This window comes from Lissotriton vulgaris, chromosome 3_1 (genome assembly GCF_964263255.1).
Source record: "Lissotriton vulgaris chromosome 3_1, aLisVul1.2, whole genome shotgun sequence".
NCBI classification, from domain to species: Eukaryota; Metazoa; Chordata; class Amphibia; order Caudata; family Salamandridae; genus Lissotriton; species Lissotriton vulgaris.
This window is the reverse complement of record NC_141689.1, coordinates 1,563,635,817-1,563,653,457: the sequence shown is the minus strand read 5'-3', so window position 1 is coordinate 1,563,653,457 and position 17,641 is coordinate 1,563,635,817. Positions and strand designations below refer to the sequence as shown.

Sequence of the window (17,641 nt, the reverse complement as noted above, 5' to 3'; positions counted from 1 at the left end):
TATTCTGAATTTCTGTGCCATGGGAACTGAAATGCAAGGGGCAACTATTGAATATTCAGTGTGAGAAAGTCCAAATTATAGTGGTGTCATGACCTAACCACCTCTCTTGTCCAATCTGAAGTTGGGGATCCTTTCACTTGCAACATTGGTGGGTGGTACACTGACCCGAAAACAGTATAACTTGCCTAGGTTTAGCTAGAGAAATTGTCCGACTTGTCCGAATAGCTGACCTGTCACTGACCCAACGAACTCTATAGGTGATTGATACAGAGAGCTGCGGAGCACTCTGTCCGTAATTGCCACAAACTCAGTCGGAGTTTGGAAACCTTAAGTGCCGGCGAAGCACTTTGCTGGGAGATTCGAGAACCCAATTGGGGTTATTGGCAGATTCCTTGCAGAGAGGGGTAGCGCAGGCGTTGCATCCGAAGCTGCAGGTGTTGGTCATACCCTTTGGTGAGCCCAGTCCCGATCCAAACCCGAGGGTATCCTGTCCTGACTGTCCATGAGCTGTACCCGCTCGCCTACTGGCATCCTAAGTCCTTGAGGGTCCTTTCCCGCCTTTCCTAACTGACCCGTGGCCAGGGTTAGTCTCCATCCTGTTCTAGGTAAATATATTCTGTGTGGGTGTTTATCTAAATCTTTCTCTCTCCCGTCTTAAATAAAGCAAACTTGCCAATGTCAAATTTCTCTGTCATTTGACTCTCACGTAAAGTATTTTACTAGCATGTTCCATATCTTCTCCCTACCTTTATCAAATACTGAACTGTTTACATATATAGTATGTTCCATTCTTACCCTCCCTATAGAAAATAAGCACTTGTTGGTATAGAGACTTACATGAGTTTCGGTGTTCTTCTTAACTGTTAGAATATTTGAAAGTTTACATGATTAGTATGTTCCCTTTCTCTACCCGCCTTTAGTGACGTTGTGAAAGTCGGTTAGACTAAAATAGCGTGTTCCTTATTTTTCCCCTCCCTTTATTCTTCGATTTATAAATGATTCTCACTCTGATTCATAGCTACACTGTATTTCTGATCTTAGTTATTGATAGTCTGATCTGTGTAAATTTCATTCTCATGGCATTTGATGATGAAAATGAATTAGATAAAGGTGTTGGAAAATTCTTGCGTTTGTGGTTATTACAAAAGTATAAACATTTTCAAATGTACAAAGTATCAATTTTATGTTGTTTGCCTATCCACTGATAGCTCCTGTTCCATTGTGATCTTAGGTACCTGTTTCTGAGGATTGGTAAGTCAGGTACACGGAAATAAATAGAGAGGAATAAGGATTACTGATAGCGGTGTGTAGGTTACCTGATTAATGAAATATAGTGATAAATAAGTTATGGGCCCAGGTGTGCATATTTGGTAAAATAAGAGTCGGGTGACCTGCGCGCTCTATCAACTGCGCCTCAAAAGGTTATCCCGGTCTTCTTCAGGACGTATGTCGTTTCCTAGTCCTGTTTCTGGCCCAACCGCAATTCGATCCAAGTGCCAAAATAAACTGATCACAAAAGCGATTTCCAATCTATCAGCACGTGTGGAGATTCTCAACAGCGCGGAAAACAAATACAAGGCTATTATAATTATAAGCTAGACAAGACGCCCGGCAGGGAGGCCTCCCAAGAACACAACTGGTCCGTCAGGACGACCTCACCACACTGCCTGCTCCTGTGGCGCCGAGCGGCAGACCCGATGATGAAGCATGTCACACACTTCAGTGTGTGAGTGAGGGCAGTTTTTCAAAACAGATTAATTTTTTCTGTTTTGTAGTGTCATTTATGCGTTTGTTTGATTCTCTCCACCCGTTCTTGTGTGTGGATACAGTGTTTGACAGAGGTGAACAGTGATTTGCTTTTGTTAGTTGCTGAGTCGAAGTTAGTTACGCGGCTATGGTGTAGAGGAACGTACTTGCAGAGTGGAGAGTTTGGTGAGGTCAAGAAAGGCATTGTCTGGCTCTATTTGTGTCTGCTGCATTAAATGCATTTCTTCTTTAAGAGTTTGTTGATGTATTATGTTGCAGCGGATAGAGCTTTTTGAGGTGCATGGAGTTCCATCCGTTTTTTCTGGGTAATAGTGTACATGTTGATAAGTGCACTGATTTCTTCAGCGGCATCCGTGAAGAAGTGTTTGAACAGAATATGGACGCATTGATTTTTTAGTTTTTCCTGAATGCGTAGGTGTGATTAAGGAGTAAGAAAAGTGGTTTGCATATTCCTGGGGAACAGAGTTTTGCAGAGAATTGATGGTGAGAGTCTGTCCATGATAAAATTGAGGGTGCTGCCTTAGGAATTGGTGGGTTTAGAGATGAACTGATGGATAGCCAGAGTATTTAGAATCGTGTAGAGGGAGCACCTCAGTCTCCATGCTATGTGGAGTGAATGTGGTGTAAGGAGAGGATGGTCATAAGGTCTAAAATGTATTATATTTTGGTTGGGCTCGAGGGTCTGTAGACTCTATTGAAGGAAGACACCTGAATAGCTGAAAGGGGGAAGTGACAGGAGAGTGTCTCAAATTATTTGCTGGGTCCCGAAAAATGCATTTCCAGATAAAATTGTGGAAGATTGCACATTCTCATCCTTTATTGAGCAGGTCATCCATACGCTGGTTGTTGCAGCCTGTGGGAGTAGAGATGTCTAGATCATACCTGGATGTGGGGTTATGTCAAACTTCCATGATTAAAAGCTTACATAGGTCTGGCGTGCAGGCCTGGAGGAGGAACACTGGAGGAGTGCTGGGGGTGCACTGTGAGTGCACTGTTTACTGTGTTTGTTTTGATGTGTGAAAAACCAATTTAAAAAATCTTTTAAAAAACCTAGGTTGCGTTGTTTGATGTTTCTTTTCAGACGCATGTATGATTGCAAAGTATGTTGATAAAATTAGTTCTAAGATTTGTACTGTTGGCGGCATGAGTGTTCGTGAGTGGGTGGAGGAGTGTGAGTGCGTGTGCCAGAGTATCCAGAGTGGTGTGACTCTTAGAATAGCTGAATTGTCGAACGGTAGGGACTCTGGACCGATGAATGTGATCGCTGTCTGGGGGGTGGGTGGGGTAGGTCCCTTAAGGTGCTTAACCTGGGCACTGCCATTAATTCTGTAACAGTTTTTCAAATCGATTTGCCTCACTAGGATACAGAGTGAAAGAGTGAAATGAGAGGACTGTACAGAAAAACCAGAGACCATTCTTCCTAGAGCCTTATATTCCAACTCCCTTTCCAATAAAGGCTGACCAAAAGCGGTATGTAATGTGAAAACTGTCATGCTATGGTAGCTTCCATACTTTTTCATTTAATTGTCAAAAAATGTACACTGACTAGAAACATTTAAGATGTCTTATTTCAAAATAATTTTGGGACTTTATGGAAACGTTGGCAAATTTTGCAAAGTTTGAAAGTCAGCACCCAGACATACCAAAATGTTAGAGCATTCCTAACACCAACTTTCAAAATCTGCATCCTACAGCAGCCTATAAATAGAAAGAATGTTATAACATTATCTAGAAACATTTTAATGTGATTAGATACCTCTTTCAGTTTCTGTAATGTCGGCGTAATTTCCTCTTCCAAAATCTGAAAACACAAAGCAGAGGGTAGTGAGCAAAGGGTATTGAAACATTTACATTATCACAAAATATTTTAGCTATATTCGATCAACTCTCTTGCCTTTAACAGGAATTTACAGAAAAAGTCAACAAGGACAATGCAACAAGACAGGGTTTTTTATAATCCGTATGCCTGAGATCAACGAGCCAGGTCGTAGGTTGTGCTATAAGGACGGCACATACTAATTTGGAATACTTCCAGAACTGATGTTGTACAATATTAAATCTGCTCAATAACCTTAACTACAATATTTTGATAAATGTTTCGGACTCTGACTCGGACAAGAACTCTTTACCAGTTGGAGACTTCATACTTTGCATTTAGTTTAAAGGCAATGTGCTAGCACCTTTTCCAATATAACTAGTGGCAATACAGCAATTGATATTCTAGTATTGGAATTTTCGAAACCAACTAATTTTCCTTTTCATTTTCAACCTAACATAGCTATGTGTGTGGAGAGCACTCGAGCCGGAGCCAGACAGCCCATAAAATGGGAAAGAAGGACTTCCTATATGAAAGACATGTGAGCAGAGCATCTACTTTACAGTTTCAAGAAACCAGTTATTTCTGGATAAGGCACCAGAGGCTCAGCACCCCCACAATAACTTTCCGCTTGAAAAATCTTTGATCATGGCTATAAAGATCCAGGTGTCGAAAGAAATGATTAATTATGGGGCGGCAGAGGAATGTTTGTTCAGACGGGTATGGGAAATAGAGTTGGGGAGACCTTTATCAGAAACATATTGGCAATACAACTGTGTGCAAGTCAAAGGTATCCCATTTAATTACAGGTACAAGTGGATACATTTTAAGATACTACATCAATTATATTATACACCAGAGTGTATAGTTATGTTAAACCCAGGTAAAATAGTCAAATACAAAAAAAGAATATCGACAATCTCCAGTAATGCAATGTAGGTATTCCAAGTAGTGCACGTAGATTGGTCTCCATCACCCTATTTGCAAAGAGGCAGGTGTCGGTACACCGAATGGCCGCCAAAGCTCCTACGAAAGAGAAATGGCTAAAATATATGGCATATTGTAATGAAAGGATGGAGGACTATTGTGAAATACTGAACCAAAAAGCATGCCAGAGACATCTGGGAAGCTTAGAGAGATTATATGTGACGAAGGGAGGCAGATTCTTCGAATGAGGATGTGTACAAGTGCAGACAATAGGGGACAGGGTGGTGGTTTTGATGTAGAATTACAATGTGATAAATGTAATTAATGGTATAAGAACAATGATGAAATATAATTGAGCGAAGTCTAATAGCATTAGATGTTATGCAAGCTGCATTTCTGATGTATGTTTAAATCTAGAAAATAAAATAAAAAGCATCATTGATTGGGTGCTAGAGGTGCCCTGGGGAACCAATCCAGTCTTCCATGACAGATGCTTTCAAATGCTAGTTCACCATTTTCATAGGCAAGATTCCCAGGACTTCAGAAGACTGAGATGTAGTTACTGAAAGGGATATTGCACCTGTTTCTGAAGTTCTTTCAGAGACAATGGCAGAAAGACCACCAGTTTTGCTGCATTGTAAAAGGAAGTGCTTGGAATAGTGAATGTTTGTGTAAAATTAATCAGCTGCTGGTACTCCTGAACCCATGGCACAAGGTTAGGCAGATGCCACAACAAGATGCCAATGTGGTGGCTAATAATTAAAAAATGAATATAAAACAGGGTTACAACAGCAATGATCACACCTACTTTGTGATACAAAGGACCAAACTTTACTCTACAAAGACAGACAGACCAGTGCATTTTCTCAGAATAATGTGATTTGCTTCGTGTGGATTTCTGGTTGCATTTCTCCTGAAATATTTAATTGAAATTTTCAAGATGAATGTCATTCACTATTTGGTAGAATTAATTCACAAAATATCTATTTTTGTTCTGAAGCTAGATATGGATGCAGCTGGCCTGGGTCTCCCAGACTTTATACTATATCATCAAGCGGGACAATTTGCAGCACAATGATGTGGGAGGGCCAAAATACTAAAAAAGAATTGTTGGCTGATTGGAATACAGGCATGACCCTCCTAGGTTATCTCATGATGGGCTCAAGCCCCCCTATAGATTTCCCTCACATAGATTTCCCTCACATAGTGATGCTTTGGAATAGGCAGTCATCCTGATCATCCTGATCATCCAAAGGGCTCCATATGTCACAGCACTCCCCCCTGCAATGGCTGCAGGGCTGTTCCCAAATTCAAACAGTGATGGATACTACGCAGTGGAATGACAGCCGAAGATTTATATGCCAATGGAACGTTAACGTTCCAAGAGGCAAAATATTGGTATCACAGATGGCCAGTATTTGCAATATGCAAAAAGAAGTCGCCCAGCAGGGGAGATTTGGACCTCGTTCCTGGACGAACCTGTGGAATCTCATAAATTGGTATTAATTCTGGAGCCTGGACTTATTTCGCGTCTGTATAAATCCCTGAAGGCGGACCGTACTATTGAACTCTCTCAAACTAAAAAAATGTGAAGCAGACTTACCCACCCCACTTACAGAGGGTGAGTGAACAAGGCCATTTGCACAGGTTCGCGAAGTAGCTAGTAACACCAAATTTAAATTGACAAGTTTATTACCTACATTACGCATATCCGACACCCCAGCGGTTGGTGCGTTTTAATCCAGGCAGATCAGCAGCCTGTCCCAGGTGCAGCTCTGATCCGGCCACTTTCATTAATATGGTTTGGAGTTGCCCCTGCCTTCAAGTGTATTGGGAGCAGGTGAGACAAGAGATAGATACAGTCACACCAAAGCCTCACTAAAGCATTTTCTACTGGGAGTAGTTCCAGTTCCTAAAAAAGAGACACGCATGAGGCACAAATTTGAGCTCCTAGGCCTGATTGTGGCGAAATGAAGAATCACAATTTACCGGACTCATAACGCACCCCCCGATATAGATAAATGGAGGGCAGACATGCGAGAGTGGGGTGTGGCGGAAGAAGTTTGTTTAAAAATGGTCCGTACGGACGAGAACGCAGAGAGGGATCTGGATGTGTGGAAACAAATGTTAGAAGACCTGCACTTAGGAACTACCCAACCATCAGACAGGGAGGATACATTAGACAGCCCACCACTTACACACAGACTAGGTAATGCAGATGCCCCTCATCCATCTCGTGCACACATATAAGCAAAACGAAGTCCCAACTGAATTCTTTTGTCCCTGTATAAGGTTCTCATTATTGAGTGCCTGACCCCCAAACCCTAGAATTTTCTCTGCTATCCACTGAAGATGGTACTGAACCGGTCGCTGTCGCCTACCCTCCTCTTTTTCATTATTGTTCTCATATTTGTTTTCTCTCATTTACATACATACAAAATTACGGCGTTGTTACTGTGAATTAGATTCCCAATTATTGCCATAGGCCCTCAGAGCATCTAAGAGAAAGTAACAGGGGGAAAATGTATGTAACACAAATGCAAAACTGAGATTTATTGTGTCTGTAAATAGATAGCCCCAGGCTAAGATGTGGGGGGGGGGGGGGGGGGGGGAGTAAAAAAGGGATGTAACTTTACTGTGAGCTTTATGTACAACATTGTCAATAAGGAGAAATATATATATATATTTTTTTTTAAATTGCCATTCAGGCGCTTTTTGTTTTTATGCTGTTTTTTTCCTAAAGTACTGCATGGATACTTTTCCCTTTATCCTTTCCATCCGGTCACTGGATGCACCCACTTTACTTTTAAAGCATTCCTCCAGCTTATCACACCATCAAATCCCCACTATTGTCTATTTTTTTCTTCCCTTCCCAATATCAGTCTCCCTCCAGTGTCATCTGCCCTCATCCTAAGCACCTTTTTTTGTGGCTGCACCACTCCACAGCCCTTTCGCACATTTTTAAAACTACCCCTCCAGTATAGTAATTTTTTTACACGGGGGGGATGGGGGGGGGGGGGGGGGGCTTCTGAAATCTAATTATTTCTCTTAACCCTCTTCCTCACCCTGCCTCCATCCCCGTTGTCAAATTACCTCTTTATTTCTGCTTTAACATGAAGTCCCCTAACCAGGCAGCATAAGCTATAAGGCACACATGTAAATGCAATTTAAATAGTATTTTATTAGTACATTAGCTAGCTGTTCTAGGAGTTTAATAAACCAGGTTTCGATTAATTTGAGTTTCTACTAAATGTGTTTTCCATTTTTGGTTTATGGTAATGTTCTTCTATTGCTTAATATTTCTAAGAATTTACACATCACAAATTGTCAACTGATGTAGCCATTGGTGTACATTTTTTCAGTTTTTCCTGTTACCCTGAGAACTTGGTCCAAGGTCCTTCATTATTCGTGAAAGACAAGCTAATTTTTTGGACTTAACTTTAATGACTTGTGGAAACTGTAGCGGCATCAGCAGAACAATCATACAACTCTTCAGATGCTGTTTAAGAGCAAGAATGTGTTGCTTTTAACACTTAAAATAACAGCAATATTGAGTGAACAAGGAAAGAGTAAACGGGCAAGGTCTCCTGCACAGGTACTGTAAACTATTATGGCAAAAGCAAAAATCTACTACCTAGCAATGTGTTCTTGTAATCCAGTGGTAGAAAGGAACGCTGAGACAGAAATTATTGCGAAGAGGCATTGAGTGGGAGCTGATGCAGCCTGATCTGAGACCACTTAAAGCTCCTTGGACTGGCCAGTAAGAGGCTGCTTCACAATTACAATAAATTGAATGCCCATATTTAACTAAAACTGATGCACCACCAAATTAACAAGATTTCTGTACTAAGGCTTACAAATTCTTAATATATTTGGGCTTTGAATGGTTCCTGTAAGCGGTTGGTGCATGCTGGGGACTACAAACTGAAATATCACATTGAAGAACAATGGCGAACGTTCGCTGCAAAGTCAAAGGAGAAACGGCTCATTGAAAAGGTCAGTATGTGCATGAGGGTTTCTAGGAAGTGAAGGGAAGTTTTGGTGGTGCTTTAACTACTCGAATCACAAAGATACCCATGTTGAAGACCCATTGCTAATGAAGTATGAAGGCAAGCCATCTGTCATTTCAAATGATGAGAACCCTTCAGTTTAAAGGAAAGGGTAGTTTTGTTATTGTACATTTACTACATAAAATTATTCCTTAAGGAGGAGTGGGAAAAGTGTTTCAATATTAGGTTTAATATTAATTGCATGAATACATACATAGACAGAATGCAGGACTATAGGGGTGACTTTAATCCACTTTAAAAGCGGCGCTTATTATTTTTTGAATCAACGTTTCTTATTTTTGTAAGTACAACAATATTCTTTGCCTTTCTTTTTGACACTACAGCAGACCTATGGATGAAGAGAGCTGGCTGAAAGCCACTATAAGTATGTCTATTACAAAGGTCACGCCGAATGCCAGACCTTAAAAAACATGTGTAGGGGAAAAAAAACATTGAACAGTCGGCAGGTATAAAAACGTCTTGGGTATACTGATGGCGTGACTTCACCCTTTCACAATGTTCACTCACATTAAGATGATTTTTAGCATGACCCTGGCATTGGAGAGACACAGGACTACCAGGAAGGCTTCCCCTACCTCTCAACATGGCTTAATGTACCTAGATATCATGGGACGCCTTTACAAGAAATGATGTACTTACCTTTTCGAAATGGGTAAATGTAAGACAAGTTTGTCTCTAGACACTTCAAAATGTCCCTTTTTCGTCTCTTCTAAGTGTTAGCACACTTTTAGGCAGTGGCAACATACGCTAACTTTACGTTGCAATTCTCGCCACACACAATAGTTGTAAGCATCAGAGTTTAAACAGATCTAGCTCCTTGGACTCCCCCCCAACCCCCCATCAACAGCAGACAGAATATACTAGCAAATGTAAAAATTACAGCAAGCACCTGAAAAGTCACCTATTGTGAAAGTCATCAAAACAGAATCATTTGCCATCACACAAGCATCAGAGTTACCAAATCATCAAAAAATAAAAAACAAAATATTTTACCGTATGGATTTCTTTCAGCTTAGCTTCTTTCTTCTCTATGGTTTTCTGAGCTGCAAGCTTCTTGCACTCATACATCCTGGTACCAGCTGCTTCTTCAATCATTGCTAAAATCTGAATTCGTACAAAACATGTTATTTACAGGTACATTAAATTCTTCAGCTAGACAAAATAATTTCAAAATCCTTCAACTCTGGCAATACGCTATATACAATTAATATTACCCACTGTGAACATCTTAAAAAAACAAAAAACGTTAAGGACCATTAAACGTCTTCTTATTTTCACCTATGTGTAGTTAGAGAAACAAGTTCTCTTTTTGCCATTACTATAGACCGCAGTTTTTACTATCACTGTTCTTACACGTAAACTAGTAGACTGATTTCTTCATTCTATCATTTCTTCTATTAAAAGAAGTATCCCTCCTTCCCCTGAAGGCAAGTTTGTATGGTGTCTAAGACACCAGAGATGCGAAAGGAACCTTAAGACTGCATATGTTATGTTATGTTATGTTATTTTTGTCTTGTATAGCGCACGGCTACTCAAAGAGTCTCCCGGCGCTTTATTGCAAACCTGTGTCACAACATAACAGAAGAAAAAAACAGAAAAGTGGGGGGATCCCTAACTAACAGTGAAACGGATATCTACAAAGTAAAAAGCCAGGTTTTAAGGCCCTTCCTGAACGCCAGTAGATTGGAGGTACTACGCATTGTCACTGGGAGAGTATTCCAAAGCATAGAACATAGCCAACTAATAGCCAAACTGCTGGGGAGGATGGTTTACCTCTTCTGCTGCCAAGTCCTTCAAGCTCAGGAACACTAACGGATACCACAGAAATGGTCCTGAAACGAGGCAATGCTTTACAATGAAGGCCACAGTTTTGTGATGGGATCTCTGGAAAGATTTCTCTAACCATTGGAAGTTATATACAAGGGTGCATCCCATGGTTTCTGCGGAGTACTGGGTGGAGCATGCCTAGTGACAAACAAAATGACCCTCTCAAGGCCAACCAAAGAGAAAACACACACAATACTTGCAGTAGACAAAGCACAGACTGATGCTTCAGATTGCCACGAAGAAAAAACTCAATCTTTCCAGTATTCAAATAGATATGAAAAGACCTCAGTATAAACATATTGTGTAAAAGTCCACATGGTTGCAGGGGATTCAATACCTTGGAAATCGAAGAGTGACTTAATTTCTTATATATTTTTTATTATTTTGGGTACTTATGTAGCCAAGAGCTAGCTTCAGGTGGTAGATGAGCCCTTTACTTGAAATAGTTGAGAATCAGCATGCATCACAGCAAGGCATGGGTGGAGATTTACAAAAGGAGAAGAGATAGACTGAGGATAAAGGTGCACCCTGGAGGCTTTTTGAAATCTAACAAGGCATGGTTATTTTCTATGGGTAAGATCTGCAAATAAACGGAGAATACAATTCACATTGTTATACATCACTTCGCAAGTGAGCAGTGCTCCAGTCACATCTCCAGAAATTAATCTCCACTACACAGCCACAGGGAAGGGCGAACCATTCCAGACTGAAGCAAGTTGGTTTGCACTTCCTTGGGAATTGCATCTCTAATTGCCCATCCAATAATCAACCATAGGAAAGAAGGAAATAAAAACACAACTTTGCATTTTTGAAAGTGTTCTCAACCCAAACTGAATTTAGAAACAACGTAAAGTGTTGTTGCCCCGTGCGTGGTGAAATTATAGATGTAACACTTTGGATGCCCTCAGTTTAAAAACTAGGAATTCAGGATAAGACGCTCAAGCTTAAGAAACCAATGCTGATCAAGAGAGCCCCTTCTCTGCAGCTTTGTTGGACGACACAGCTATCTGTGAACATGTTCAACATGTTATTACGAAACTGTAATTTAGAATGTTAATAAAACTCACAAAACTCTTAACTAGCTTACAATGAACTTACCTCTGGAGGCTTCATGTTTAGAACTTTTGTAATTCGTCCCTGTAGGAAAAAAAAGCAGTCTTAAGCCAGCAATCACAATTAGTGCATAACATACCAGTTATTTACTTGTAACAAATGGTTTTGCAGCATCATGCTCTTTTAGAGTCACTTGTTGTGCATTATTCCATCATGTAGTGGATGGTTCAGGCAGCATTCTCAGTGTTTTTTCCCCAAGTTTGGGCATTGACATGGGTGGACAAGCATTCCATTTTTATCCTACATGGCACATATCTCCCTCATTCCCAAGGATGTGGGAGGATCGAATATTTAGAAGAGCGTCTAGCTGCAAAAAAACATTCTCCTACCCAAGTAAATGGTTCCTTATACAGATTCTAATATATTCTATATTCATGTGCTAAGCATAAATTATGTAGTGGTATTTTCCCCAGTGGAGGACATTTTGAAGAGGGAGTAGCAACTAACAATTGCTTTAAAAGTGTTCAACTTATGAATGCCTATTTTGCTAGGACAAATCTATAGTAATGTTTTGTAACGTGGGTCTAGAAGACCAGCAGTTCGAAGGGTTTTTAAGGACACATCTTCCTCCAACCACCCCCAAAAAATAAAGCAGATTTAGCCCCATTCTTTCTTGTAGCATGTGCCTTTGGTTTAATGTTCAGCTCGTTTGCTAAAACAAAAATGAATTTTCAGTACAATCTACTGTGTTGAAAGTATGCCTGGTTACAAGTATCCCTAGTCCTTGGGGTGCATGTGCACGAACAATGGCTTAATTTTCTGTTTTTAATTTCCTAAATAAAGGGGGGTTTGTTCTCATCCCTACTTTATCTTTATGAACAATTAAGTACGGCTTCTTAATGGTAAGTACTTTTAACTCAATTACTTTGCTTTGATGCAGTCCAATGCTATGGTTCGAAGGGTGCTTTCAATAGGCACACTAGAACGAGAAGTGGGTTCTACTGAAGTGGTCGAACTTTAAGTGGGGGATATAGCCTTTTGGATCTTTCCGGAGTCTGACTGGTATTGCTAAGATTTTGTTTTGGTTTTGTACCTTTCGTGTATGCGGCAAGGGCTAATATATGTACTCATATCAATGGCTAACTGAGTCCTTCTTTAATAGGTATGTTAAGAAAGGAAGAATTACTATTTTACAAGTTAATGTTTTAAAGCATGGTTTCTTGCACATCAATCGATGAAACTACACCACTTTGTTTCATAACATTTCCTGTTTGGTTTTCTTGCCTATTTCACAGCCAGTGTTTGTCCAAAGTTTACCAGCTTAGGAGCCATTTCCCTGTTGTACAGCCTGTGTTTCTGAATGAAAAATCTTTACTCCATTGAAAGTACATCCTTATTTGACAGAATTTCAATTACATTTTGGTTGGAGATCGCCATGAGAGGAGTAACGTATTTGACATGGCCATCTGGGTGTCACTAGTTTTAAGAGTCAGACAGTTTTTAACTCCATAGTGTCTCTTACTTTCCCAGACTATGACCATTTGCATCAGACTCTCAGACAGCAGTTAAGGTCACCCCATTTCAGGATAGTCTAAAGGACAGGTAATTAATACTGTCTACCCTTTGTCATGTGCTCTTTGTTCCACCATTATATAGATTTGTTTTTAATTTGCTTGTAACAAGCACTAGATCAATCAAATGTCATTGTGTTTGTACCCACTGGTTGCTTAATCATTCATGAATTGGCCCCACACAAATTTAGAATCAGATGAATACAAAAGGCCATAATTCAAAGTTTCATACATTCCTCACTGTCGGATACCAAAGTCAGATAAAGGGAATCAGTTCCTGCAATGCCTTTAAGCTCCTTATTATACTTTTGGCTACATACACGGATGTATCTAATGTAGCCCACAGGAAGGTTTTCATGTTCTCTGGCGTTGGAGAGGATTTCTTTATGTTCACCATGAACCCAAAATGAAAGAGAATCCACAGATGTATGGAATGTCTTTTTGGCATTAATGGAACAAACTCTTAACCTGCCCGCATTCAGGTATACACAAACTGATTGAAGCCTCAAATGTGCCACTACTGCCACAAGTGTTAACTTCAAAACATTTTTTATTTCATTGTAGGAGATTTCTTCAGAAACTAAGCATTATCTGGATTTGATTACAGTTATTATCCCTTTGCCTCCACTTTGCCACTCTGGATTTCGCTAATGTTCATAATGAGAAAATAAGTTGAGCCACAGCGCCAAGACACCCACGGGTATAAGCTGCGCTTTATAAATTTTAAAAATAAATAAATAAATACATTTGCGATTATTAACGGTCACCTTGAAATGAAGTGAATTATTTTGCCTCTCACTGGTGTTGCATTTTGTGGCAATGAGAAGGGGTATTTTACAGTTTGAGGTGGCTAATCTTTGGGCTTGGTCTCTACCTTGAAAAAATTGGTTTGAGTTTGTAGTTTGTTGCCATGAGCCTGTTTGTTGGAGAGCTGTTTTGTATTTGACAATGACATGTAGGGTTGCCTTCCTATGATTCCAGGAAACCCTTCTGAAACATCCTCTCATGTGAAATGCCCACATTTCTATTGTGTTTCATTCGCTTTTCTCAGTTTCTCTAAAGATTGATCTACCAGAGGACCAGATTCTTATCAGTAAATGGAATATCAATGGTGTTAGTTTGCACCTTTGCTTAAATCCTAAAATACGCGGCCATAAATACCTCAAAGCTGTTTATTTTAGTTGCCTCCAGCTGTGCCTGCAGAGTCTAGTTCTGATTTCAAATAGGTGTCTGAAATATTCTTCCGTACCACAAAAACAGCTTTCTCTCTCTTTTGCTGGTGTTCTGGAAAAAGTTTCATTCAACCTCTTCCAATCTTTGTCGTGCTTATCTATGTAAAATTAGTTTGCTACACACAACCAAGTGGGTGCTCTGTCTTTGATTTTGCGCCCTACCGCCTCTACTATTTTGATGTCCTTTTGTGGAAGTGGTTGTTTATTGCTGTTGCTACAATCAAGGAATCTGCCTCCACATGTTTTAATATATTATTGATCTTGCACTGATGCCTTGTATTTTGTCCTCATTCTGTGGCATGATAGGTCTAGCTCTTACGAACACCTTTCTACTTGCCAAAAGTATTGCTGGCAGCCTTGGAAGATTTTGATGTTTTCTGGTCTGTGCAATTAATGTCTCAAGCAAGAAGCTAGAATCTCCTACTCTTCACCCATCTGGACTCCATACTTGTCTGCTGCCCTTTTAATTTAACCATATTCTGATATAGTGTAGTGTTTGCAGGGAAAGGTCTACCTGGGTGAAGGGTAACCTCATGAGGAGGATCTGCCTCAATATCCTGCCAAATTCATTCTTCCTTTTCCTACATATTAAAGCTTATTTTTGAGTATTTAATGCCAGGACTGCCAGTTATCTTCAGAGGAAGTTCTTTTTCTACCTGTTCCTCCTCCGGACACAGTGGTGAAACAGGGGATTTTTATTTTTTATTTTCGTTTGATGTGTTTAGTATCTTCTCTATGCCATAATGTCTTCCCAGTGTTATGAGCAGCTACATTTTCCGCAAAGTTCTGTTTTTTTCTTTGTCAGTTGTGCTATCCTGGTATCAAGAACCTGCTGTGTACGCTTGGGGTTTTTGGGTGTCAACATCAAGATTTTTTTTTACGTTTCAATCAGATATTGAATCGAACCTTGTGAGTCCAAACCCGGATAGAAACGCCAACATGCATCAGAGAGATCATCAGAGCTCTAATTTGAGGATGTTTCCATAATCCGTCAACTCACTGCATGGTGCTAAAAATATTAAGTGTGTTTTTTTACATAACTAGATTTTGAAACATCCTGCCCCTTGGGCAATCATTGTTTAAAACATTCCACACTTGTTTGGCCTTCCTTGAAAAAGCACTAGAACTGCTTTCCTTTTTGTATTTCCCTAGCCTGAAAAGATTTTGAAAAAAGAGGTTGCAGATAGATACCATTTTGCAGAATGAAGCTAATGCACCTTTAACATCTCTACATAACCACATGTGTTTTGCAAATATCCAGGACTATGTCAGTCATTGGAGAAAACAGAAGTTTGATGGCAAAGGGTTAATCTAGCACCTTCTCCTGCGCAAGGACACTGATCGGAGTTAAGCTTTTCTACACTCGAGCCATGAAGTAAGCTAGGGTTTTAAAGCTGCTGGAAAAAGAGTAAGAAGCTGGCTCTTTATATGGTATACCAAAAAGAGGTATACTAAGAGCAAATAGTCCAGGTATTCCTTTATGAGTGGACAGGGGCTTACTCTAGGAATACCAAGGTGCTCTTCTAGGGGTAGTGTGGTCAAGCAGCCTTCAGCTTATCAGAGAGGAGAGTTGGACATCTGCAAATACACACAATAGTCAACAAATGATGCACACAAAATCAGTAAGGAGATACACACCAATTTACAAAATAACACGTATCTTTACATAGGTTTAGACACCAGAATCAATCAGATCAGGTAAGTACTTTCACATGAGAAATACTTTTACGTTTATAAAGTCGACAGTGCATTTTTCAGAAACTGCAATGCTGTCCTTTGGGAGACAAAACGTATGGCATTCAGGTAAAGTACAGAGACTTATGAGACTGATCTCCTGGACTTAAGATAAGTATGGAGCAAGGTCCAAGGCAGCACCAGCAGGTCACCTCCAGTTGCACTAGGGCGACCAAGTGCAGTGGTGCAATACAGCATTGGGTGCCCAATGTTACTCAATGGAGATCGTTCTGCATGATAAGAAGCAGGAGGTTGGGACTTTGGGGGACGGGGGGGTCAGTCGAGCTGAACTAACCAGTGGGTTTAAGTCCTGCGATGATAGGGGACGTGGGCACACCAACGGTCCTCTTCTCCTCGGGCTAGGGCGGTAAGCACTCACGGTTGAGGGGTCCTGCACACAGAGTCTGCAGTCGGTGGTAGTACACGAGAGGCAAAACCAAAGTGGATTCGGTCACTTGAGGGCTTGGGGACCACACTGACATTGTTGGCCCATTTTGACTCAGGCTGGGGGGCTCAGGTGCAGTGGTGTTTGGAGTCATATGGTTTTGGCGGTTCTTGAGTCCTCAAGGTTCTTCTTGGGGGCCCTGTAGGATGCAGGGTGCAGCTCCACGGAGTCTTTCAATCTTTACTGAAGAGAGGCAGTCCTCCCAGGCTTTGGAGGCACAACATTTTGCAGGAAGAGACTACTTTGATGCAATTTGGCAGGGAACACCACACGGGCCTGCAGGGCTGGGGACAAGTCAGTTTCTCTTCTTCGGTGTTTGCTTTTGCGGCTCTTCAGTGTCCTTCGTAGGTCAGCAGGATCTGTTCTTATGGTGCCAGGGGCTCCCCTAAATACTGGCGGACCCTTGGGGTCACTACCAATGTGCACTGCAGCCAAGGCTATATGCGCCAAGAACCCAACCGCATGTGTGGGTTCAGCGACAAATATCAGTGCAGACATCACTCTCACATTTGCTTAATAAAGTGAAAAAAGTGTATTTCTACACATACAGCACCACATGAAGGGTCTTAAGGCAGGTTTGCAACATATAACAAACATAAAAAGAATACAGTATTCAAAAGTACATTCTCCATTAAAAGTCTTTTAATGTAACAATGTGTCCCTTTCGATCACTTTTGTCAAATTTGAATGCTACATCCCTAAGAGGTCTGTGTTATTCAAGATTGCACCACAATGGAATCTGTGAAAATGCATTGTTGTGTCCTATCCTTGGACAACCGCAGAAAATTCCTTAAATGTGTTTTATCTACTGCTGCATTTCTTGCATGCCTTTTGCAGCCCTGCCAAGTACCACGCCTCAGGCTTAGACTTACACATTTTAGTGTGGTGGTCTGCATAACTACACTAAAATGCATTAATCACACATTTGTAGCGCCTTCACAACACCTGCGTAATGTGAGGGAGAAGCTGGAACTGCAGCTGCAAAGTGCACGTCATGTGCACTATTGCAGTAGATAACGGTGCTTTTTTCAAGCTCCCAGTTTGTAGTCTCATTATGCAATATACTTTTGATCATCCGGATATACGTCTGCTACCAACACTACTAGACCAGTATGCATAATCGAAAACAATTAAACAAATGGTAGCCATATCTAACCACCAGCATACTTCAGACTTTTTTCTACATCGCACAGAGAACA

General features: G+C 40.6%; 1 protein-coding gene across 1 annotated transcript in view; it reads right to left on the bottom strand.

Moving 5' to 3' along the window:
* SMC2 (structural maintenance of chromosomes 2) overlaps positions 1 to 17,641 on the bottom strand; it is a 380,518-nt gene that overhangs the window by 287,167 nt on the left and 75,710 nt on the right. The window contains exons 5-7 of the mRNA XM_086962048.1: positions 11,506 to 11,544; positions 9,574 to 9,684; positions 3,524 to 3,568 (exon numbers count right to left, since the gene is read on the bottom strand). Coding sequence (XP_086818174.1) covers positions 3,524 to 3,568; positions 9,574 to 9,684; positions 11,506 to 11,544 — 195 coding nt within the window. The remainder of the gene's footprint in view (positions 1 to 3,523; positions 3,569 to 9,573; positions 9,685 to 11,505; positions 11,545 to 17,641) is intronic.